At 42.6% G+C, this 26,166-nt stretch overlaps 1 protein-coding gene across 2 annotated transcripts in view; it reads right to left on the bottom strand.

Moving 5' to 3' along the window:
• Positions 1-25,499, bottom strand: part of LOC137236651 (serine-rich adhesin for platelets-like) — a 35,563-nt gene extending 10,064 nt beyond the window's left edge. For both annotated transcript variants that reach the window (XM_067759500.1, XM_067759501.1), the window contains exon 1: positions 25,113-25,499. In XM_067759500.1, the coding sequence (XP_067615601.1) occupies positions 25,113-25,416 (304 nt within the window). In that variant the 5' untranslated portion in view covers positions 25,417-25,499. The remainder of the gene's footprint in view (positions 1-25,112) is intronic.
• Between the last annotated feature and the right edge of the window lie 667 nt (positions 25,500-26,166).

Below are 26,166 nucleotides of genomic sequence, written 5' to 3'. Positions count from 1 at the left end.
TTTATCTGGGTGCTAATGGCATTTGGCGCGGTGGTAGGGCTATGGAGTTTTCTGAGGCCATGCTGATGAGGGGCTAGCTGCAAATGTGCTTGGAAATAAGGGAGCAAAATGGCTTCAAGCGTCTTTGCTACTGGCGATAGGAGAGATATCGAACGATACGATTCACCTATGTTAGCTGGTTTCCCAGGCTTTAGTAGCGGGACCACCTTGGCCATTTTCCATTTCTCGGGTATGACAAAGGTGGAAAGAGACAGGTTGAAGACATGAGCTAAATATTTGAAACCCCTTTCCCTAGGCTTTTAAGCATCGGCATGGCTATGCCGTCTGGGCTTACTGCTTTGGATGGTTTAGCGCGACCAATGGCGTCCTCAACCTCTTTAGCGGTGATGGTGATTGGTGACGCGCTGAATTTGTGTTTATGTGCGTGTCTATTGGCTCTCCGTCTATCTTTGTCGACCGTAGGATGCATTATGTATTGTCGGCAGAAAGCGCTCGCGCATTTTTTCGCATCCGACAGCACTTTGTCGCCAAAGGCGATGGAAACTTTGTCATTGTGCTTAGTCGGATTTACCCACACCGGTAGAGAGGTTACAACCTCTTAGGTGCTCCTCCCATTTCGCTCGCTTGTGTTCGTCCACAAGCAATCTGATGCGCTGGTTTATATCCCTTATTTGGGGGTCGCCTGGATCAAACTCTCTTATAAGGTCACGTTCTCTCGCTAAGTTTGCGGCCTCCGCCGGGAAGTGGGGCGGGAATGAAACGTGCCGAGGGGGATTCAATGACCTTACGGAAGGCACGCTCCCCTTGGCGGGCATCAGTCGGGATAGGGAGGGCAGCAAAGCGGTTGTCTGTAAAAGATTTATATTCTTCCCACTTTCCTTTTTTGAAGTTTATGAAAGTGCGTTTTTCGGTGACGATGAAGTCGGCGGTACGCTCGAGCGAAATAAGTATGGGCAGGTAGTCGGATGCCAATGTTACCATCGGCTGCCAGTTGACGCAGTTTACGAGTTCTGCGCTCACGATTGAGATATCTGACGAACTGTGACAGCTTCCTACCATACGTGTGGGGGCGTATCCGTTTATTGTGCAGAACGTCGTTTCATCTATTTGATCCGCCAACACTGACTGAGCTGATGGCGTTGCTCAACGTCATTTTGCACAGCCGTATAAGTTTTGCGGGGAAACCAAATTCAGACATAGCGGCATATAGGCAGCTCCTTTTCGTGCTGTCGAAGCAGGCTTTTAAGTCGACGAAGAGGTGATGTGTGTCGATTCTCTTTTCACGGGTTTTTTCCAAGATTTTGCGCATTGTGAAAATCTGGTCGATGGTAGATTTACCAGGTCTGAAGCCGCACTGATAAGGTCCAATCAGCCGGTTCACGGTGGGCTTCAATCTTTCGCACAATACACTTGAAAGGACCTTATATGCGATATTAAGAAGGCTGATTCCACGATAGTTGGTGCATTTTGCAGTATCCCCCTTCTTGTGGAATGGGCAAAGAACACTTAGATTCCAACCCTCGGGCATGCACTCGTCCGCCCATATATTGCTAAGAAGCTGCTGCAAGCGCCTTACCAACTCCTCGCCGCCGTACTTGAATAGCTCCGCCGGCAATCCATCAGCGCCCACGGCCTTGTTGTTTTTCAATCTGGTTATTGCTATTCTAACTTCGTCATAATCGGGCGGGGGGACATATATTCCATCATCGATTGCGGGATCGGGTTCTTCATCTCTGCGCGGTGAATTGCTGCCTCCATTTAGGAGAGCAGAGAAGTATTTCCTCCATAATCTAAGCACTCTCTGGACATCAGTTACAAGGTCGCCGTTTTCATTCCTACAGGAGTTTGCCCCGGTCTTAAAACCTTCCGTCTGTCGCCGTATTTTTTGGTAGAATTTTCGGGCGTTATTCCTGGTGGCTAGCAGCTCAAGCTCCTCGCACTCATGCCTTTCTGCTTCTGCTTTTTTTCTTCCTGAAAAGGCGTCTCGCTTCCCTTTTCAACTCACGATAGCGTTCAAACACTCCTCTTGTCGCGCTCGCTTTTAACGTAGCCCTGTAGGCAGCGTCTTTTCTTTCGGTTGCAACGCGGCATTCTTCATCGTACCAGTTGTTTTTTCGTGGCCGCCGGTAACCAATTTTTTCCTCGGCGGCAGTACGAAGTGCTTTGGAGATATGCTCCCACTGCTCCTGTATTCCTTCAGGATGAGTTGTGCTCTCAGAGAGCAGGTGTGAGAATCGAGTTGCGAAATCATTGGCAGTCTGTTGTGATTGAAGCTTTTCGACGTCTAGCTTTCCTTGTGGTTTTTGTTCATTGGTTTTAGCCGCGTTGAGGCGGGTGCGTATTTTGGCTGCAACGAGATAATGGTCCGAGTCGATGTTAGGTCCTCGGATCGTGCGCACATCTAAAACACTGGAGGCATGCCGACCGTCTATCACAATGAGATCGATCTGATTGCGAGTATTTCGATCAGGAGACAGCCATGTAGCTTGATGTATCTTTTTATGCATGAACCTCGTGCTGGATATGACCATGTTTCGAGCACCGGCAAAGTCAATCAGCCTCAGTCCGTTAGGAGAAGTTTCATTGTGTAAGCTGAACTTTCCGACTGTAGGGCCAAAAACACATTCTTTGCCCACGCTGGCGTTAAAGTCGCCAAGCACGACTTTTATATCATGACGCGGGCAGCGCTCGTATGTGCGTTCTAATTGTTCATAAAAAGTGTCTTTCACCTCATCATCTTTCTCCTCTATCGGCGCATGGGCGCAGATGAATGATATATTAAAAAATTTTGCTTTTATTCGGATAGCGGCGAGACGCTCGTCCACAGGCGTGAACCCCAGCACTTGGCGACAGTCTCTCTCCTACCACAAATCCGACGCCGAAACTGCGCTTATTCGCATGGCCACTCCAATATATGTCACAATTTTTGATCTTCTTTCGTCCTTGCTTCGTCCAACGCATTTCTTGGATGGCGGTGATGTCAGATTTTGCTTTGACGAGGACATCAACCAGCCGGGCATCTGCACCAATCCCATTCAGGGAGCGGACGTTCCAGGTGCATGCCCTCAATTCATTGTCCTTCAAACGTTTACCATGGTCGTCATCAATAGAGTGTATTTATCCGAGGCTTGTTGTGGGAGAGACGCAACAAATTAAATGGGGTCACACTGAAATGACAGTCCTTGGTCGGGAAAAATCCCGAGTCGCTCCGGTACATAGAACCGACTGCCTTGGGAGCGCTTCTTCAGCTATCAATTCGTATTATTTGAATATTTTTTTTTTAAATATGAAAATTTGGTTAAATTTGAACGCATTTCCTTATCTTTTTTTTTTTAAATCACCCCTGAAATATTTTCGAAGCGCTCTTAATTATGAGTCCGATAAGAGTACGAAATTGTAAACCAAGGGTGACGTTTTTTGGAACGATTTTCCTTCACACTTTGTCAAATAAGGGAAAAACATCATGTAGGAAAATGAACCTAGGGTAACCCTGGAATGTGTTTGTACGATATGGGTATCAAATGAAAGGTGTTAAAGAGTATTTTTAAAGTCCCCCAGCTGGTTAGGGGGTCAGAATATACCCGCGGTAGGTATGCCTGTCGTAAGAGGCGACTAAAATAACAAATTCAAGGGGCTGTGTAGCGCACCCTTCAGGTTGCCAGCGCAATATACAGCTTCTCCAAACCCAATTGTCAACCTCACCTATCCGCGGCGAATCCTGTTTCACTAACAAACGAGGCTCTGGCGACCCCAAGGTACTCATGGAACTTGGGGGTGGGGAGGGAGGGGTGTCCTGAAGGTTTAATGTGGCCACATAAATCGTTCCCAAGATGATCGGGCTAGCACCTTGATAGTGCTGTGTTACCGGAGCGTACCGGACCTGTATCCGGCAAAGGACCATCACATCGATAATACTCTTCAAAGCCTTCGGGGAGCAATCTTATCGCTACAACAACAACAACAGTATTTTTAAAGGGAGTTCAATAGGTGGACGCCTTTTCGAGATACCGCCATAAAGGTGGACCAGGTGGACTGTAGAATGTGTGTATGATATGAGTATCAAATGAAAGGTGATAATGAGTATTTTAAAAGGCAGTGGGCCTTAGTTCTATAGGTGGACCCCTTTTCGAGATATAGCCATAAAGGTGGACCAGGGATGACTGTAGAATGTGTGTATGATATGGGTATCAAATTAAAGGTATTAACGGGGGTGTTAAAAGGGAGTTGCGCTTAGTTGTATATGTGAAGACGTTTTCGAGATATTGCCCAAAATGTGGCCAGGGTGACCCAGAACATCATCTATCGGGTGCCGCTAATTTAAAAAATAAAAATAAATAATAATAATTTATTTATATATATAATACCAGGAACAGTCTTCCTGTCATGATTTCAAGGGCTTTCGATTTCGCCCTGCAGTACTTTTTCATTTTCTTCTACTTAATATGCCACACCCATTTTACAAAGTTTTTTCTAAAGTTATATTTTGCGTCAAAAAACCAATCCAATCACCATGTTTCATCTCTTTTTTCGTATTTGGTATAGAATTATAGCATTTTTTCGGATTTCGTCCATTTTTAATACCAAGTTAAAGTGAGTTCAGATAAGTACGCGAACTAAGTTTAGTAAAGATATCATCGACAGGCGGCCGACTGTGTATAAAAACTGGGCGTAGCTTCAACCGATTTCGCCCATTTTCACAGAAATCGTCATAGAATCTATGCCCCTACCAAATTTCACAAGGATTGGTAAATTTTTATTCGACTTATGGTATTGAAAGTATTCTAGACAAATTAAATGAAAAAGGGCGGAGCCACGCCCATTTTGAAATTTTCTTTTATTTCTGTATTTTGTTGCACTATATCATTACTGGAGTTTAATGTTGACATAATCATATATATTATTTCTAATGTACGGATCCCTTTTTTGGTCTTATTTGGAATCCAAATCCATATATAAAGTTTTGTTTGTAAAGATGGAGATTCGGGCTATTAGCGAGCTTTGGGCAATTTTCGTCATAGTGCTTTTGTTTAGCTATATTTTACTAAAATAATTTGTTAAAAATTAACGACTGTAAATAATTTGTTAAAAATAAACGATTGTGGCACTATTGTGAATATTTGCACTGCATTACCGGCAGTTGCTACCATAACCCAGATGGCAGCGCAAGCTGTAAAGCCTCGTTTTCATTATGGCATATATGTCGTCAAATGTTACCAAAATAATGAAAACGGGCTGCCAAATAGTGTCAGTTGCGTTTGCAGTCAGGTTTGACAGCTCATTGTCAGACAAAATGGCATCCAAGTGAAAACGACCAAATTTCAGTTTGCCAGCGCTGTTGGAAACGTTTGACACACAAAAAAGATTTGCCAACATGCTGGCAAATCTCTCATTAAACGAGCAATTCTTGTTTGTTTGTATAGCCGAACGATCTCGGGAACGGCTCAACCGATTTAAACGAAATTTGGCACAGAGATAATGTATCACCTTCTAAGACTTTCTACTTAGGCGTTGCCACTCATAATGTCTCACAAGGTTGCCACCTATTCGAAATTAAAAAAAAAAAATTGCATGAGATATGCCGATATGGGTATCAAACGAAAGGTATTTCACTCCGCATTACAGCAGGAACATTTTTAATTAGGGTTGCCATTTAGGGTTGCCACCTATTCGAAATTAAAAAAAATTGCATGAGATATGCCGATATGGGTATCAAACGAAAGGTATTTCACTCCGCATTACAATAGGGATATTTTTTAGCAGGGTTGCCATTTAGGGTTGCCACCTATTCGAAATTTAAAAAAAAATTGTATGAGATATGCCGATATGGGTATCAAACGAAAGGTATTTCACTCGGCATTACAGTGGGAACATTTTTGAGTAGGGTTGCCATTTAGGGTTGCCACCCTAAATTTCACCTTGAATTTTCTTTCGTCTCAATACAGGGACCGGAATTTGAGGGAGGCTCAATGGCAAGATGTGGCGGATATTTTAAAGATGTCGCGATTTGAGGTATCTGCCAAGTGGAACAGCCTGCGCTGCTCTTTCCGCGTGAGTTCCTTTTCTCTTTATAAATATACATACTAGCATTTACCCGCGGCCCCGTCCGCAAGGAGAAAATGAAATGTATGGGCTATTCACGTTAGCCTGCTTATCAGGTTATCTGTTTAAACATTTTTTTCTGTCTAATGCACTTTATTTTTGTATTTGAGTAAAAAAAGATCTATATGAGCTGATAACCTGATAGGATCCAACAAATGATCCCGAATTTATCCAGAAAAAAGCCACGAATTGACCCCGACGATATCGCGGACGGATCCCGAAAACCATCCAGAAATGCCCCGGAAGCGTCTCCAAAAGTTCCCGCAATAGTCCCAAAAAACCCGAAATGACAACGACACGATTCTAGACTTATCCAGAGAACCACACAGAAATGATGCCGGAAGGGTCCCCAAGCGATCCCGTACAGATCCCGAAAACCATCCAGAAATGCTCCGGAAGGGTCTCCAAAAGTTCCCGGAATAGTCCCAAAAAAACCCGAAATGACGACACGATCCTAGACTTATCCAGAGAACCACACAGAAATGATGCCGGGAGTGTCCCCAAACGATCCCGTACTTATCCCGAAAACCATCCAGAAATGCCCCGGAAGGGTCTCCAAAAGTTCCCGGAATAGTCCCAAAAAAACCGAAATGACAACGACACGATTCTAGACTTACCCAGAGAACCGCACAGAAATGATGCCGGAAGGGTCCCCAAACGATCCCGTACAGATCCCGAAAACCGTCCAGAAATGCCCCGGAAGGGTCTCCAAAAGTTCCCGGAATAGTCCCAAAAAAACTCGAAATGACAACGACACGATTCTAGACTTATCCAGAGAACCACACAGAAATGATGCCGGAAGGGTCCCCAAACGATCCCGTACAGATCCCGAAAACCATCCAGAAATGCCCCGGAAGGGTCTCCAAAAGTTCCCGGAATAGTCCCAAAAAACCCGAAATGACAACGACACGATTCTAGACTTATCTAGAGAGCCACACAGAAATGATCCCTGAAGGGTACCAAAATGCTCCCGAAATAGTCCCGGAAAAGTTCCGAAATGACCCTGACGGGCTCAGTGACGGATCTCAAAAACCATCCAGAAAATATCCCTAAAACCCTCCAGAAATGATGCCGAAAGCGTTCCCAAATGATCCCGTATTAGTCTCGAAAATGTCCCGAAATGACCCCGACGGGATCCCGGATGGATACCAAAAACCATCTAGAAATGATGCCGGGAGATACCCCAAATGTACCCGAAAAAGTCCCGAAATTACCCTGATGGGATCCCGGACGGATCCCTAAAACCCTCCAGAAATGATGCCGAAAGGGTCCCCAAATGATCCCGTATTAGTCGCGAAAAAGTCCCGAAATGACCTCGACGGGATCTCGGACGGATACCCAAAACCATCTAGACATGATTCCGGAAGGTACCCCAAATGATCCCGAAAAAGTCCTGAAATGATCCTGATGGGATCCCGGACGGAACCCGAAAAGCAACCACAAATGATGCCGGTAGGTACCCCAAATGATCCCGAAATAGTCCCGAAATAACCCCATCGCTGTCAAAAATATTTACTTAACGTTTGACGTCAGTGGTGAAAACTGGATGTCAATCGACTGACACGACAATTTGATGACAGCTTTGGCACACACTGCTATATCGACTTCATGCCAGTTTTTAATATGTAATGAAAACACATTTGACACCAAATCGCCATGGTGACAGTTATGTCAGTATTTTATGTCAGTGATTTTGACATAGTGAAAACAAAGCATAAGTTTTAACTGATTGATAGACCAGCTGATTTCTGTTGATATTTGAGAAGAGACTTTTATATTGGTTGCGCAAGATGCGCACGGGTCCGGCGCGTTTACTTATGTATATACTGTAAATCAGGGATGGGCGTTATCAACAAATTTGAATAACCATTGACGAAAAAATAAAAAATAAATTTTTATTCATTATTCAAGAAAACTTGAGTGATGAATAACACGTTATTTTTTATTCAAGCATTTCTTGAATAATGAAGATGCGCACTGGTCCGGCGCGTTTACTTATGTATATACTGTAAATCAGGGATTTATGTATATACTGTAAATCAGGGATTTATGTATATACTGTAAATCAGGGATGGGCGTTATCAACAAATTTGAATAACCATTGACGAAAAAATAAAAAATAAATTTTTATTCATTATTCAAGAAAACTTGAGTGATGAATAACACGTTATTTTTTATTCAAGCATTTCTTGAATAATGAAGATGCGCACGGGTCCGGCGCGTTTACTTATGTATATACTGTAAATCAGGGATGGGCGTTATCAACAAATTTGAATAACCATTGACGAAAAAATAAAAAATAAATTTTTATTCATTATTCAAGAAAACTTGAGTGATGAATAACACGTTATTTTTTATTCAAGCATTTCTTGAATAATGAATAACATTTTCTCGTTATTCAAAATATTCTGATTGATGATAAACGCTCATTCTTATTTTTGCAAAATTTGAATAAAGAGTTGAGTTATTATTCCTTATTTACAAAATATGGAATAACAATAAAATTTTAGTTATTATTCAGTTATCCAAAAATAAAAAAATAAACCATCGAGATGCCCTGAAAATATACCCATATGCGTAACCAGTTCGTGTGTAGTTCTGAAGCTTCTTAGGGTAATATTGAGATGATTTTGAGGAGTATTCGTGGGGTTTTTTTGGGAGCGGTTGGGGGGCTAATTTCTGGGACACCCTGCGGATCCTCCCGGGGCCTATTGGGGTCCATTCCAGGGGCTCCCTCGCTATCCTTCTAGGGTTTTGGGGTCATTTCGGGATTACTTTTGCGACTCCCTCGAGGTCTTTTGGAGGTCATTTTGGCATGGTTTAGGGAGGTACCACGGGGTCCTCCCGGGGTCATTCAGTGATCTTTTTGGGACTCCCTCGGGGTCATTTGGGGGTCATTCCAAGATGGTTTTGGGGACTTCCTCGGTGTCATTTCGGGATGGTTTTGGGGACTCCCTCGGGGTCATTTCGGGGTCATTCCGGGTTGGTTTTAGGTACTCCCTCGGGGTCATTTCGGTGTCATTCCGGGATGATTTTGGGGACTTCCTCGGGGTTATTTCGGGGTCATTCCGGGATGGTTTTGGGGACTCCCTCGGGGTCTTTTCGGGATGGTTTTGGGGACTCCCTCGGGGTCATTTCGGGGTCCCGGAAGGGTTCCGAACTAATCCCGAAATGACCCCGACGGAGTCCCCAAAACCATCTCCCGGAATGACCCCGAAATGACCCCGAGTCCCCAAAACCATCCCGAAATGACCATGAAATGACCCCGAGAAAGTCCCCAAAACCATCCCGGAATGACCCCGAAATGACCCCGAGGGAGTCCCCAAAACCAGCCCGGAATGACCCCGAGGGAGTCCCCAAAACCATCCCGAAATGACCCCGAGGGAGTCCCCAAAACCATCCCGGAATGACCCCGAAATGAACCCGAGGGAGTTCCCAAAACCATCCCGGAATTACCCCGAAATGACCCCGAGGGAGCCCCCAAAATCATCCCGGAATGACCCCGAAATCACCCCGAGGGAGTCCCCAAAACCATCCCAAAATGACGTACGAATGACCCCCAAATTACCCCGAGGGAGTCCCAAAAACCATCCCGAAATGACCCCGAGGGAGTCCCCAAAACCATCCCGGATTGAACCCGAAATGACCCCGAGGGAGTCCCCAAAACCATCCCGAAATGACCCCGAGGAAGTCCCCAAAATCATCCCGGAATGACCCCCAAATGACCCCGAGGGAGTCCCAAAAAGATCACGGAATGACCCCGGGAGGACCCCGTGGTACCTCCCTAAACCATGCCAAAATGACTTCCAAAAGACCTCGAGGGAGTCGCAAAAGTAATCCCGAAATGACCCCAAAACCCTAGAAGGATAGCGAGGGAGCCCCTGGAATGGACCCCAATAGACCCCGGGAGGAGAAATTACACCCCAACCGCCCCCAAAAAAAACCCCACGAATACTCCCCAAAATCATCTCAATATTACCCTAAGAAGCTTCAGAACTACACACGAACTGGTTACGCATATGGGTATATTTTCAGGGCATCTCGATGGTTTATTTTTTTATTTTTGGATAACTGAATAAAAACTAAAATTTTATTGTTATTCCATATTTTGTAAATAAGGAATAATAACTCAACTCTTTATTCAAATTTTGCAAAAATAAGAATGAGCAGTTATCATCAATCAGAATATTTTGAATAACGAGAAAATGTTATTCATTATTCAAGAAATGCTTGAATAAAAAATAACTTTTTATTCATCAATTAGAAAATTTAAAATGATGAATAATTTTTTATTTTTTATTTTGATTTGTTTCATTTCAAAATGACTCAACCCTGCTGTAAATATATTCAATTATATCTAATATATAAAATTCTTCTGTAACGGGTTTAGAGGCTGAACTCCTCCGAAACGGCTGAACCGATTCTCATGAAATTTTGTGAGCATATTGGGTAGGTCTGAGAATCGGCCAACGTCTACCTTTTTTTCGCTACGTGTCTAGGGTCTTGAGATCAAAACGTGGACCCGGGTACCCGTAGAATGTGTTTATACAATATGGATATCAAATGAAAGCTGTTGATGAGTGCTATAGTACAGGATAATTTTCATACAACTGGGAGGCTAGGGTCTCGAGATATAGCCCAAAACGTGGACCCGGGTACCCCTAGAATGTGTTTATACAATATGGATGTCAAATGAAAGCTGTTGATGAGTGCTATAGTATAGGATAATTTTCATACAACTGGGAGGCTAGGGTCTCGATATATAGCCCAAAACGTGGACCCGGGTACCCCTAGAATGTGTTTATACAATATGGCTATCAAATGAAAGCTGTTGATGAGTGCTATAGTACAGGATAAGTTTCATACAACTGGGAGGCTAGGGTCTCGAGATATAGCCCAAAATGTGGACCCGGGTACCCCTAGAATGTTTATAAAATATGGATATCAAATGAAAGCTGTTGATGAGTGCTATAGTACAGGATAATTTTTTATACAACTGGGAGGCTAGGGTCTCGAGATATAGCCCAAAACGTGGAAAAGGGTACCCCTAGAATGTGTTTATACAATATGGATATCAAATGAAAGCTGTTGATGGGTGCTATAGTACAGGATAATTTTCATACAACTGGGAGGCTAGGGTCTCGAGATTTAGCCCAAAACATGAACCCGGATACACCTAGAATGTGTTTTTACATTGTGGGTATCAAATTGAAGCTGTTGATGTGTGCTATAATACAGAGTAAGTTTTACGCCGCTGAGTGACTAGGGTCTCGAGATATAGGCCAAAACATGGACCCGGATACCCCTAGAATGTGTGTGTATTATGGATATCAAATGAAAGCTGTTGCTGAGAGCTCTAAAGTACATTTTGATATTCGATTTAGTCGCATCAACCTGGCAAAAGTGATAAATATGCATGCGATGCCGAAATAAAGACAAGAATTAATAATATCCACATACCTATTTACATATGTACGTCCTATTCGATTTGCCTGAAATTTCGTATATAAATTTGCCTATATTAGTATTTACGATGCTTTTTTCCAGGAAGTATACCAGAGACGGACTGGGACTGGGATTAGGACTAGGACTGGGACTGAGACTGCTCGGAGTGGGACTGCGACTGAGACTCGGCCTGCGCTGCTCTTTCCGCGTGAGTTCCTTTTCTCTTTATAAATATACATACTAGCATTTACCCGCGGCCCCGTCCGCAAGGAGAAAATGAAATGTATGGGCTATTCACGTTAGCCTGCTTATCAGGTTATCTGTTTAAACATTTTTTTCTGTCTAATGCACTTTATTTTTGTATTTGAGTAAAAAAAGATCTATATGAGCTGATAACCTGATAGGATCCAACAAATGATCCCGAATTTATCCAGAAAAAAGCCACGAATTGACCCCGACGATATCGCGGACGGATCCCGAAAACCATCCAGAAATGCCCCGGAAGCGTCTCCAAAAGTTCCCGCAATAGTCCCAAAAAACCCGAAATGACAACGACACGATTCTAGACTTATCCAGAGAACCACACAGAAATGATGCCGGAAGGGTCCCCAAGCGATCCCGTACAGATCCCGAAAACCATCCAGAAATGCCCCGGAAGGGTCTCCAAAAGTTCCCGGAATAGTCCCAAAAAAACCCGAAATGACGACACGATCCTAGACTTATCCAGAGAACCACACAGAAATGATGCCGGGAGTGTCCCCAAACGATCCCGTACTTATCCCGAAAACCATCCAGAAATGCCCCGGAAGGGTCTCCAAAAGTTCCCGGAATAGTCCCAAAAAAAAACCGAAATGACAACGACACGATTCTAGACTTATCCAGAGAACCGCACAGAAATGATGCCGGAAGGGTCCCCAAACGATCCCGTACAGATCCCGAAAACGGTCCAGAAATGCCCCGGAAGGGTCTCCAAAAGTTCCCGGAATAGTCCCAAAAAAACTCGAAATGACAACGACACGATTCTAGACTTATCCAGAGAACCACACAGAAATGATGCCGGAAGGGTCCCCAAACGATCCCGTACAGATCCCGAAAACCATCCAGAAATGCCCCGGAAGGGTCTCCAAAAGTTCCCGGAATAGTCCCAAAAAACCCGAAATGACAACGACACGATTCTAGACTTATCTAGAGAGCCACACAGAAATGATCCCTGAAGGGTACCAAAATGCTCCCGAAATAGTCCCGGAAAAGTTCCGAAATGACCCTGACGGGCTCAGTGACGGATCTCAAAAACCATCCAGAAAATATCCCTAAAACCCTCCAGAAATGATGCCGAAAGCGTTCCCAAATGATCCCGTATTAGTCTCGAAAATGTCCCGAAATGACCCCGACGGGATCCCGGATGGATACCAAAAACCATCTAGAAATGATGCCGGGAGATACCCCAAATGTACCCGAAAAAGTCCCGAAATTACCCTGATGGGATCCCGGACGGATCCCTAAAACCCTCCAGAAATGATGCCGAAAGGGTCCCCAAATGATCCCGTATTAGTCGCGAAAAAGTCCCGAAATGACCTCGACGGGATCTCGGACGGATACCCAAAACCATCTAGACATGATCCCGGAAGGTACCCCAAATGATCCCGAAAAAGTCCTGAAATGATCCTGATGGGATCCCGGACGGAACCCGAAAAGCAACCACAAATGATGCCGGTAGGTACCCCAAATGATCCCGAAATAGTCCCGAAATAACCCCATCGCTGTCAAAAATATTTACTTAACATTTGACGTCAGTGGTGAAAACTGGATGTCAATCGACTGACACGACAATTTGATGACAGCTTTGGCACACACTGCTATATCGACTTCATGCCAGTTTTTAATATGTAATGAAAACACATTTGACACCAAATCGCCATGGTGACAGTTATGTCAGTATTTTATGTCAGTGATTTTGACATAGTGAAAACAAAGCATAAGTTTTAACTGATTGATAGACCAGCTGATTTCTGTTGATATTTGAGAAGAGACTTTTATATTGGTTGCGCAAGATGCGCACGGGTCCGGCGCGTTTACTTATGTATATACTGTAAATCAGGGATGGGCGTTATCAACAAATTTGAATAACCATTGACGAAAAAATAAAAAATAAATTTTTATTCATTATTCAAGAAAACTTGAGTGATGAATAACACGTTATTTTTTATTCAAGCATTTCTTGAATAATGAAGATGCGCACTGGTCCGGCGCGTTTACTTATGTATATACTGTAAATCAGGGATGGGCGTTATCAACAAATTTGAATAACCATTGACGAAAAAATAAAAAATAAATTTTTATTCATTATTCAAGAAAACTTGAGTGATGAATAACACGTTATTTTTTATTCAAGCATTTCTTGAATAATGAAGATGCGCACGGGTCCGGCGCGTTTACTTATGTATATACTGTAAATCAGGGATGGGCGTTATCAACAAATTTGAATAACCATTGACGAAAAAATAAAAAATAAATTTTTATTCATTATTCAAGAAAACTTGAGTGATGAATAACACGTTATTTTTTATTCAAGCATTTCTTGAATAATGAATAACATTTTCTCGTTATTCAAAATATTCTGATTGATGATAAACGCTCATTCTTATTTTTGCAAAATTTGAATAAAGAGTTGAGTTATTATTCCTTATTTACAAAATATGGAATAACAATAAAATTTTAGTTATTATTCAGTTATCCAAAAATAAAAAAATAAACCATCGAGATGCCCTGAAAATATACCCATATGCGTAACCAGTTCGTGTGTAGTTCTGAAGCTTCTTAGGGTAATATTGAGATGATTTTGAGGAGTATTCGTGGGGTTTTTTTTGGAGCGGTTGGGGGGGGTAATTTCTGGGACACCCTGCGGATCCTCCCGGGGCCTATTGGGGTCCATTCCAGGGGCTCCCTCGCTATCCTTCTAGGGTTTTGGGGTCATTTCGGGATTACTTTTGCGACTCCCTCGAGGTCTTTTGGAGGTCATTTTGGCATGGTTTAGGGAGGTACCACGGGGTCCTCCCGGGGTCATTCCGTGATCTTTTTGGGACTCCCTCGGGGTCATTTGGGGGTCATTCCAAGATGGTTTTGGGGACTTCCTCGGTGTCATTTCGGGATGGTTTTGGGGACTCCCTCGGGGTCATTTCGGGGTCATTCCGGGTTGGTTTTAGGTACTCCCTCGGGGTCATTTCGGTGTCATTCCGGGATGATTTTGGGGACTTCCTCGGGGTTATTTCGGGGTCATTCCGGGATGGTTTTGGGGACTCCCTCGGGGTCTTTTCGGGATGGTTTTGGGGACTCCCTCGGGGTCATTTCGGGGTCCCGGAAGGGTTCCGAACTAATCCCGAAATGACCCCGACGGAGTCCCCAAAACCATCTCCCGGAATGACCCCGAAATGACCCCGAGTCCCCAAAACCATCCCGAAATGACCATGAAATGACCCCGAGGAAGTCCCCAAAACCATCCCGGAATGACCCCGAAATGACCCCGAGGGAGTCCCCAAAACCAGCCCGGAATGACACCGAGGAAGTCCCCAAAACCATCTTGGAATGACCCCCAAATGACCCCGAGGGAGTCCCAAAAAGATCACGGAATGACCCCGGGAGGACCCCGTGGTACCTCCCTAAACCATGCCAAAATGACCTCCAAAAGACCTCGAGGGAGTCGCAAAAGTAATCCCGAAATGACCCCAAAACCCTAGAAGGATAGCGAGGGAGCCCCGGAATGGACCCCAATAGACCCCGGGAGGAGAAATTACCCCCCAACCGCCCCCAAAAAAAACCCCACGAATACTCCCCAAAATCATCTCAATATTACCCTAAGAAGCTTCAGAACTACACACGAACTGGTTACGCATATGGGTATATTTTCAGGGCATCTCGATGGTTTATTTTTTTATTTTTGGATAACTGAATAAAAACTAAAATTTTATTGTTATTCCATATTTTGTAAATAAGGAATAATAACTCAACTCTTTATTCAAATTTTGCAAAAATAAGAATGAGCAGTTATCATCAATCAGAATATTTTGAATAACGAGAAAATGTTATTCATTATTCAAGAAATGCTTGAATAAAAAATAACTTTTTATTCATCAATTAGAAAATTTAAAATGATGAATAATTTTTTATTTTTTATTTTGATTTGTTTCATTTCAAAATGACTCAACCCTGCTGTAAATATATTCAATTATATCTAATATATAAAATTCTTCTGTAACGGGTTTAGAGGCTGAACTCCTCCGAAACGGCTGAACCGATTCTCATGAAATTTTGTGAGCATATTGGGTAGGTCTGAGAATCGGCCAACGTCTACCTTTTTTTTCGCTACGTGTCTAGGGTCTTGAGATCAAAACGTGGACCCGGGTACCCGTAGAATGTGTTTATACAATATGGATATCAAATGAAAGCTGTTGATGAGTGCTATAGTACAGGATAATTTTCATACAACTGGGAGGCTAGGGTCTCGAGATATAGCCCAAAACGTGGACCCGGGTACCCCTAGAATGTGTTTATACAATATGGATGTCAAATGAAAGCTGTTGATGAGTGCTATAGTATAGGATAATTTTCATACAACTGGGAGGCTAGGGTCTCGATATATAGCCCAAAACGTGGACCCGGGTACCCCTAGAATGTGTTTATACAATATGGCTATCAAATGAAAGCTGTTGATGAGTGCTATAGTACAGGATAAGTTTCATACAACTGGGAGGCTAGGGTCTCGAGATATAGCCCAAAATGTGGACCCGGGTACCCCTAGAATGTTTATAAAATATGGATATCAAATGAAAGCTGTTGATGAGTGCTATAGTACAGGATAATTTTTTATACAACTGGGAGGCTAGGGTCTCGAGATATAGCCCAAAACGTGGAAAAGGGTACCCCTAGAATGTGTTTATACAATATGGATATCAAATGAAAGCTGTTGATGGGTGCTATAGTTCAGGATAATTTTCATACAACTGGGAGGCTAGGGTCTCGAGATTTAGCCCAAAACATGAACCCGGATACACCTAGAATGTGTTTTTACATTGTGGGTATCAAATTGAAGCTGTTGATGTGTGCTATAATACAGAGTAAGTTTTACGCCACTGAGTGACTAGGGTCTCGAGATATAGGCCAAAACATGGACCCGGATACCCCTAGAATGTGTGTGTATTATGGATATCAAATGAAAGCTGTTGCTGAGAGCTCTAAAGTACATTTTGATATTCGATTTAGTCGCATCAACCTGGCAAAAGTGATAAATATGCATGCGATGCCGAAATAAAGACAAGAATTAATAATACCCACATACCTATTTACATATGTACGTCCTATTCGATTTGCCTGAAATTTCGTATATAAATTTGCCTATATTAGTATTTACGATGCTTTTTTCCAGGAAGTATACCAGAGACGGACTGGGACTGGGATTAGGACTAGGACTGGGACTGAGACTGCTCGGAGTGGGACTGGGACTGAGACTCGGAATGGGACTGGAACATAATACATACCACCCTCTGGGACTGGCAATAAGAGATGAAGAAGGAGAAAAACTGGAGAGAAGAGAAAAGAGAGAAGGAGACTGAGAAAGAGATAGAATGAGACGAAGATGGAGATGAAGCGAAAAAGACGGAGGGAGGAGTGAATAAAAAGATTAGGAAAAAGTGTAGAGGGGTAGGGCAGAGTTAGACGGAAATAGCTTATTAAAATATATGCAGATAGGCCAAATTTAGGACAGAACAACGTCTGCCGGGTCTGCTAGTATATATATAATAATTAAGTTATCGTGTTCACGAACAGACGGACGGACATGGCTAAATGAATTTCTCTTTCGGCCATATCATTTTGATATATGGAAGTCTATATCTATCTCGATTAATTTATGCCGTTACGGGGTACCGTTATGCGAACAAAATTAATGTACTCTGTTAGCTCTGCTCAGCTGAGTATAAAAACGATAATACAATAATATTTCAATAACCTAGATAAACAATAGATAATTTGTTAACTAATACAAAATGGTTACAACGTTATAAATTTATAGAGTTTAGCCTAGGGACGCAGGAACAGAAATAAGAATAAAGGACACTTTTGTAATGGTAGGACGGTAATAGTTTTTAGTTTCTAACCTTAGAGAATACACTGCAAAAATCGCGAGTACTCCATGCATGCATGTGTGGAGTACTCGCTATGGACCAACCGAGTGCTCCAAAATTAACCACAATTCAGACAAAAAATATGGTCCAAGTAACATTGCGATGTCCTAGGACTGGACCATATACTCCAGCTCCGCATTACATCAGAGTAATCCATGGAGTACCCACAGCCCAATAAACATCGTGTAGTGATTACAATCGTTAAAAATGAGCAATGCTCGGCTTACAATATGTTCGTGTAGAAACATGAGTTGGTTCATTGCTGCATTACAGTGGAGTATAATGGTAAGTACTCCAGTGGACCACATGATCCAACGATTTTTGCAGGGTATAGGAAGGTGGCGAGAAAAACGGATAGAAGATCAGTAAATAGTCAATTGAAGAATGAGAGGTGAGTCAGTTAGTTAATATTGCTTGTTACCGGAACGTACCGGATCTGTATCTGGCAAAGGACCAGCAACCTCGATAACACTCCCCACCCCCAGCGGGTTAGGGGGGGTCAGAATATACCCGCGGTAGGTATGCCTGTCGTAAGAGGGACTAAAATACCAGATTCAAGGGGCTCTGTAGCGCAACCCCGCAGGTTGCCAGCGCAACATATAGCTTCTCCAAACCTAATTGTCAACCTCACCTATCCGCGGCGAATCCTGTTTCACTAACAGACGAGGATCTGGCGACCCTAAGCTCCTTATGGAACTTGGGGCTGGGGAGGGAGGGGATGGCCTGAAGGTTTAATGTGGCCACATAAATCGTTCCCCAGATGGTCGGGCCAGCACCTTAATGGTGCTGTGGTACCGGAGCGTACCGGGTCTGTATCCGGCAAAGGACCATCACATCTATAACACTCCCCAAAGCCTTCGGGGAGCAAAACTTATCGCTACAACAACAACAACATAACACTCCCCAAGGCCTTCGGGGACCGGAGCTACTCGGGATTTTTTTCCCGACCAAGCGCTGTAATTCCAGTGTAAGCTCATTTAATTTGTTGCGTCCCTCCCACAAATTGTCATCCTCGAGCAGCTCCTTGCAGCTGGACTGCTCCATACCCTCCTGCTCCGGGAAGGTACTGAACCTAACCTCGGTCCCTGTCTGTGGTTCTGCTGCATATGTCGCAAAAGGAGTTATCTCATGCGGTCATACTCTTGCCAGTGTGTCACGTCTAAAAGATTACATTGTCCGGGCTGTTCTGGGTTAGAACCCAACGTTCGTCGCTCATGAAATTTCAATAAAACCTCTGTGGCTCCCTGCTGTTCACGCCCAAGGACGTCCCGCGGTTCACTCACAAACATACCTCCGCCACTCAACTGTTGCTCGCGCCAAATGGCGCCTCTACCTAACAGTAGCAATGCCGAACACCAGCTTTTACCCCCGTCCCTTCCCTCCGTTTCCGACACACGCACTCGCGTAAGGAGTCATCAACTCCTAGTCCCCCACACCGTGTGTTCCGTATGCCAGCTCAGAATATTTACGATCACGACATCGGTCTAATGCAGTTCATGGCTTGGCCGATGACATCTTCATCGGCAACCGTCCGACTTGCTGCCATATCACTAGTACCACCCCATCGAAAACAGGTACTCCAGCAGCAACCGGACAGCACACTCGACAAAGCCTATATCCTTCTAGGCGCCTTCACCCATCTCTGACTCTCAGAGTGACGAAGAGCCAGGCAGCTAGCAGAGCAAATATACAATACGACTTTCTGCACGATAAACGGTGTTGCCCGCACCGGAATTGCAGGTAATTGGCACAGCTTGCCTGACGTCTCAATCGTCAGTGCAGGGCTCATAAATTGCGTTGAATAGCAGCCGATGCTAACTTTAGCTTCTGACCACTCATTTCAATAGAGCGACCTGCCAATTTCATCACCTCCGAAAAGTGGATTTTCGTTTATTTTAAAAAAGCAAATTGGAAGACTACACAACCTTTACAAATCAATCATTTGCTGCTCTCCCCATTCCGACTGATGTCCGGCAAGGCGAGCGTGCGTTCCGGAAAGTTATCGCTTAAGCTTCTGCGCGCTTCATTCCGGCCGGTAGAATACCTGAAATCATACCGCATTTCCCGGCTGAAGCTTCAAATTTAGCAAGAGAACGTGACCTGGGAGACATCTCAACCCTAGAGACCCCCTTATTAGGAGTCTTAACTCGGATACCATGCGGCTGGTAAATGAACATAAACGTACCAAAAGAAATATTTTTCCCGGGCGCAGGAAAACCTCACTACGCCACTGGGCCGACGTCTGAAAGTACTCGAAAACATGGAAATCTACAAACACGAAACATTCGACGGCAGAATAATAAACGAACAAACGCTATTTCTGACACAATATTTGAACATTTGAAACTTGTTTACAAAACACAAAGTGATCACACAGCTAGATTACTAGAGGTTTGTTCTCTAATCACAGCAGAGCTTTGACACCCCCAAGTTTAGAAATCAGGACGCGTTGCTTTTACTTGGGGAAATTAATCATTTTTTACTAATTTTTTGTGGAGTGATGAAGAGTATAACTCTTTTCTCACTTTTTCATTATTTAAGAACTTCTTTGAATAAAGGCGTGCTTGAGAATTTCCCACATAGCATATGGAAGATTGATTAAAGTATAAATCACCACAATCAGACATTTTCGACTCCTTTTGACGACTAAAAACTGTTTAATCAATTCTGCGATCAAAAGAAGACTCGACTCCCTCTTAAGAGTGAAATATGATTTATTGAAAAAGCAACAACAAAATGTAAAACGATCACAAAAAATGATTAAAATAAGATTCCAAATAGACTTAAATTTCTCGAGAAGAATCGCAAAAGCTTTAAAACACACTTAAAAATTATTCCCCCAAGACTCATAAATGATGGTAAATATGACTCGAAAAAGACTAAATACTGATTACAAATATAGGTTAAAAGAGGCTCACCAAGTGTAGTCGCGCGTAGGGTACCATTTTCTCCCGAAGAGAGTCTTTTCTGATCAGAAAATGAGCGCATATATGCTTATTTTGATCATGCTGGAGACTCGAAAGACTCTAATATGATTAATAATTTCAAAAAATGCTGGGTGGGTTTATTCAAAAACGCACGCATTCCACACATTTTGACATGAGGTAAGGCGGTAATAAAAGGAAAAATTCAGAGATAGTGCGTTCTTCGATATAGATAGATGTAATAAACCCTGAGATAGATTTGTTGAACCCAGCGGGTTAGGGGGCATAGAATACACCCGCGGTAGGTATGCCTGTCGTAAGAGGCGATTAATATAACGCAACCCTCTCAAGGGGTTACCAGCGCAATATATAGCTTCTCCAACCCAATTGTCAACCTAACCTACCCGTGGCGAATCCTGTTTCATTAACAGCCGAGGCTCTGGCGACCCCGTAAACCTGATGGATCTAGGGGGTGGGATGGCGGGATGGCCTAGGTTTCATATGGTCATACCAAATCGTTCCCGAGATGGTCGGGCTAGTACCTTAATGGTGCTTGTTACCGGAACATACCGGATCTTCATCCGGCAAAGGGCCATCAACATCGATAACACTCCCCAATGCCTTCAGAGAGTATACAACAACTTGAGGCATTTCTTGAAAAATATTGAGATTGGGTGTTATGGGGATGTAGGGATACTCCATTCAGCAGTCGACATGACCTCATAAAAAAAGGCTGATTTGCTAAGAACTTTAAATTCAAGGTTTGACTTTCACAGAAGAGTTCATAAGTGCGCTCTTGCAACGCAGGGAAAGGTCTTTTCCGCTGAACCATTCATGGAATCATTCCGAATAAACCGTTAATTTAGAATATTCGGAACACGTTCGTTTCATACTACGCCACGCAGCTCGGATATTCCAAATATATAAATACATATCCACGATTCCATAAATTCGAATAATAAACATAAATAGAGATCAATTTTTCGAACATACGGAATTAATGAGTTAACACCCTCAATCCTCATGGAATTTGGGGGTGGGGAGGCGATGGCCTGAAGGTTTAATGTGGCCATATAAATCGTTTCAGAGATGGTCGGCTAGCGCCTTAATGGTGCTGTGTTGCCGGAGCGTACCGGATCTATATCCGGCAAAGGACCATCACATCGATAACACTCCCCAAAGCCTTCGGGGAGTAACCTTATCGTCTTAAAGAAAAAGGTATGATTTGACGCATTACTGTCAGAAAGCCACTTCTCTGGCCAGTAAATAAACAGAAAAGACTGAAGCTCGCTCAAGAACATATTGACTGGACGATTGATCAGTGGAAATCAGTTTTATGGTCAGACGAATCAAAATTCGAACTTTTCGGTTACCATAGGCTTCAAAATGTTCGCAGAAACGTCAATAAAAGATTCAAAGCAGATTGCATTGTGCCAACTGTGAAACATGGAGGTGGCTCAGTGATGGTTTAGGGCTGTTTCAGCTACGCTGGCGTTGGTAAGCTAAAAAAAAATGAAGGAATTATGAAAAAAGAGCAGTAACACAGTATAATCCAACGCCATGCAATACCATCTGGCATTAAATTGAATGGTCGTGGATTCATTTAGCAACAAGATAACGATGCGAACATACATCAAAACTTTGTAGCGTGGAATAATATTCCACATCAAACACTTCAAAAACTCATCAAAAGAATGCCGAAATTGTGCACTGCAGTCATCAAAAGTTGGCGGCCACGGTGGTGTGATGGTAGCGTACTCCGCCTACCACACCAAATTGTCTGGGTTCACACCCCGGGCAAAGCAACATCAAACATTTAGAAAAATAAGGTTTTTCGATTAGAAGAAAACTTTTTTAAGCGGGGTCGCCCCTCGGCAGTGTTTGGCAAGCACTCCGAGTGTACTTCTGCCATGAAAAGCTGTCAGTGAAAACTCATCTGCCTCGCAGATGCCGTTCGGAGTCGACATAAAACAAGTAGGTCCCGTTCGGCCAATTTGTAGGAAAAATTATAAAGGAGCACGACGCAAATTAGAAGAGAAGCTCGGCATAAAATCTCTTCGGAACTTTTCGCGCCTTACATTTATTTTTTTATTTTATTTATTTAGTCATCAAAGTAAAACGCGAAAACGTTTCAAGAAAATCACTTAAAGTAACAACTCACTGTTTTCTTATAAATTTTGAGGGAAATTACAGCAAAAGTCATTAGAAATGACTTCGGATCATAGAACTACGATGAATGTACGAAACTACTGCAAATATGTGAATATTTTAATAAATGATACAATAAACTGACAAAAACAACTTTGTACATCTTGTTCTAATATTTTCCGACTGTACTGTAGCCCTGCAAAAATCGTTGGATCATGTGGTCCACTGGAGTACTTACCATTATACTCCACTGTAATGCTGCAATGGACCAACTCATGTTTCTACACAAACATATTGTAAGCCGATCATTGCTCGTTTTTAACGATTGTAATCACTACACGATGTTTATTGGACTGTGGGTACTTCATGGATTACTCTAATGAAATGCGGAGCTGGAGTATATGGTCCAGTTGTTGTTGTAGCAGTACTTCGCCCCACCTAACAGACGCGACCGCACAAATTGTCATCAATATCCTCTAACGCTTAGGCGTAGACTACGGGACGCCCTTGGCCGTGAACAGCAAGGAGCCACAAAGATTTATAAAAGTTGCGTGGACGTCGGGTTTTGGGATCAAGCCCAGAACAACCTGTCCGATGCAACCATCCCTTACACGAGACACACTGAACAGAGTATGACCGTCCTAAAAAGATTCTTTTCCGGCAGATGCAGCAAAACCATTTCTCAGGACCGGGATCAGGAGACGGACCCGGATTGGATTCGATACCTTCCCGGAGCAAGAGAATATGGAGCAGTCCTGCTGCAAGGAGCTGCTGGGAGGATGACAATTTGTGGGAGGGACGCAACAAATTAAATGGGGTTACACTGAAATGACAGTCCTTGGTCGGGAAAAATCCCGAGTCGCTCCGGTACATAGAACCGACTGCCTTGTCCAGTCCTAGGACATCGCAATGTTAATTGGACAATATTTTTGGTATGAATTCTGGTTAATTTTGGAGCAATCGGTTGGTCCATAGCGACTACTCCATACATGCATGCATGGAGTACTCACGATTTTTGTAGGGAAATCTTGGCATAGTTAGTAAATGAACCATAAAACTAAAAGAATTGTACTAAGGTATACCGCAAAGATTTAATCATGATCACACATGTACAACAGGCATACACGCATCAAAAATAAATACATAACATAATACCAACCAAATCAACAAACACGCAAAAAGGTCAAACAACTAAAATTACTGATTTCTACCTGCCTCAGCTAACCACACAAGTTGATCACTGAAAAACACCCCCGTGTTTGAAGGAAAACATAACACACATACATATACATCCACAAGCATTCAATTTAACAATACCTACTCAGGCACTAACGAACTATAAATATAATCCAAACGACAACATCAGATTAGAACAAAATCGACAAATATGATGGCGCAAAGCCGAAACCGTTTTGTCTCCAAAGCAAATTTGAGAAGGAATGACGGGAAATCGTTACAATATACATCAATTATTTTATTTTATAAATTTTTGTTTGTTCTAATTTGTTTTAGATGAACATTTTTTGTTTTATTTTATTTTTAAATTTTTCTATTTTATTTTTTGTTTCCATTTTATTCCAATGTAAGCAAACAATGTTTACAGTAAGTTATACATAATTGGTAACAGGTACAGTGGCCTTGTTTTCTATAGGGAAATAACGCCCTTTAGAAAAGGCCCGAGTGCGTAATATGCCAAAAAAAGGAAACAGTGCCCGCGGAGAAACTCGCCGGAGGAAACTGTCACAGCACCCCAGATATGTCCATCGTTATGACAGGACAACAAAATCAAAATTACAAGAACCATATGAAAATTATCATTGCATAATAATATCTACTTTTAGAAGTCTTCAGACTATTGAAACTGAGGTCGAAACGTTAGAAACTTTTGGTGACGTTTTATAAGACGAAGCGGAAATTAAATTTTATTTACTATGTCAAAAGATATTTACAAAAAAACCAGATAATTCCCATGATAGTCCGAAATCGGGAGTCCGACCCAGTTTTTTTGCACAGAACACGTTTCTGAAAATAACCCTAGGTGGGTCCAATACCGCGTTGGGGATCAAAATTAAATCAGTGCAGAGCACAAATCTGGCAGAATGAAACCACATGAGAATTTTAACCAATTTTTCGCTTTCTGATTCTATAAACGGAGGTCGAAACGCCTTTTGAAGCCACGCTTTGATAATTTTTTATATAAATTAGGTGGTGCACCGTCTTGTAAAACGTTACCAAACTTTTTAGACTTCCATGAGACCGGATTTTAAAGGGTCACCTGTTAAAATTTGAATAAACTCTACATAAACATGTTTTTTCTTGCCTTCCTTATTTTGCGTGGTGCTCTCGCACATAACTCCAATCGATACGCCCAGAGGACCGAACATTGTTGAAGTTGTTGAAACGTGTCTTGTATGCGATGCTGTGACACATTCGGTTGTTTTTAAAGCTATCCCACTATTTTGTTCCACAGACATGGTCACAATCACCCCGTTATGGCGTTGCAATTGGCTGGCTCTCACATTACGCGTTCGCTTATTGGGCGTATTTATCCGAGGTCGTCGAACCCGCAACTTTTCCATTACTCCCTTATCACCATTTTTCCCATCTGACGGTCGAGCAGGCATAATAATATTGAAAGATTTTGATTGAAATTGAGCACCAAAATTTGAAAATGAAAATTTTAGACGCAAGCTTCTTGTAATAACGGTGCTTTTGCCAATAAATTAGAGATGTGGAAAATTTCGATATAATCAATGAAACATAAACAGCGCTGCCGCGTTATTGTTTTTATCTCAAATTTGGTAGTTTTCGGCATTGTGAATGATAACAAAGTGTGATATCTTCTCCATAGACGTCAAAATTCCAAAGTGATTGGATCACCTGATTTTTAATTGACTATCGCTGTCTCATTCTGTATCCCTTTCTATTACCCGCTGTAGATAGGCGCCGCCATATTGAACACTCTGTCGAAACGCTAAAAAGTAGACATATTGAACATCCTGTCAGGCAGTTGAAAGATAAGATATCACACTTAGTTATCATTCACAATGGTTTACGGTTTTTCACCTTAGCATATAGACCGTGTTTACATACAGAAAGTTTTTTTGCTGATTGTAACTTTAAGGGCCGTCTAAAATTGACGTGTCCATATCCATATAAAACAGCTTATCGAACCAACCTTATGGAAATCAATGTAATTGGTCAATGGTGCCATACCATAATGCCCTAGCCGTAACGATACCATAGCCAACCAATCGGTTTTTGGTTTTTCGCCATATCCATAATCGGAAAATAATTGAGTTGGAGAACTTATTAACTTTTTGTAGATTTTATTTATTGTTTTAGATACGTCGTAAAAAGATTGAATGATTGAG

Source organism: Eurosta solidaginis, chromosome 1 (genome assembly GCF_040869045.1).
Source record: "Eurosta solidaginis isolate ZX-2024a chromosome 1, ASM4086904v1, whole genome shotgun sequence".
NCBI lineage: Eukaryota > Metazoa > Arthropoda > Insecta > Diptera > Tephritidae > Eurosta > Eurosta solidaginis.
The sequence above is the reverse complement of the archived record's forward strand: the minus strand, read 5'-3'. Positions and strand labels throughout refer to the sequence as shown.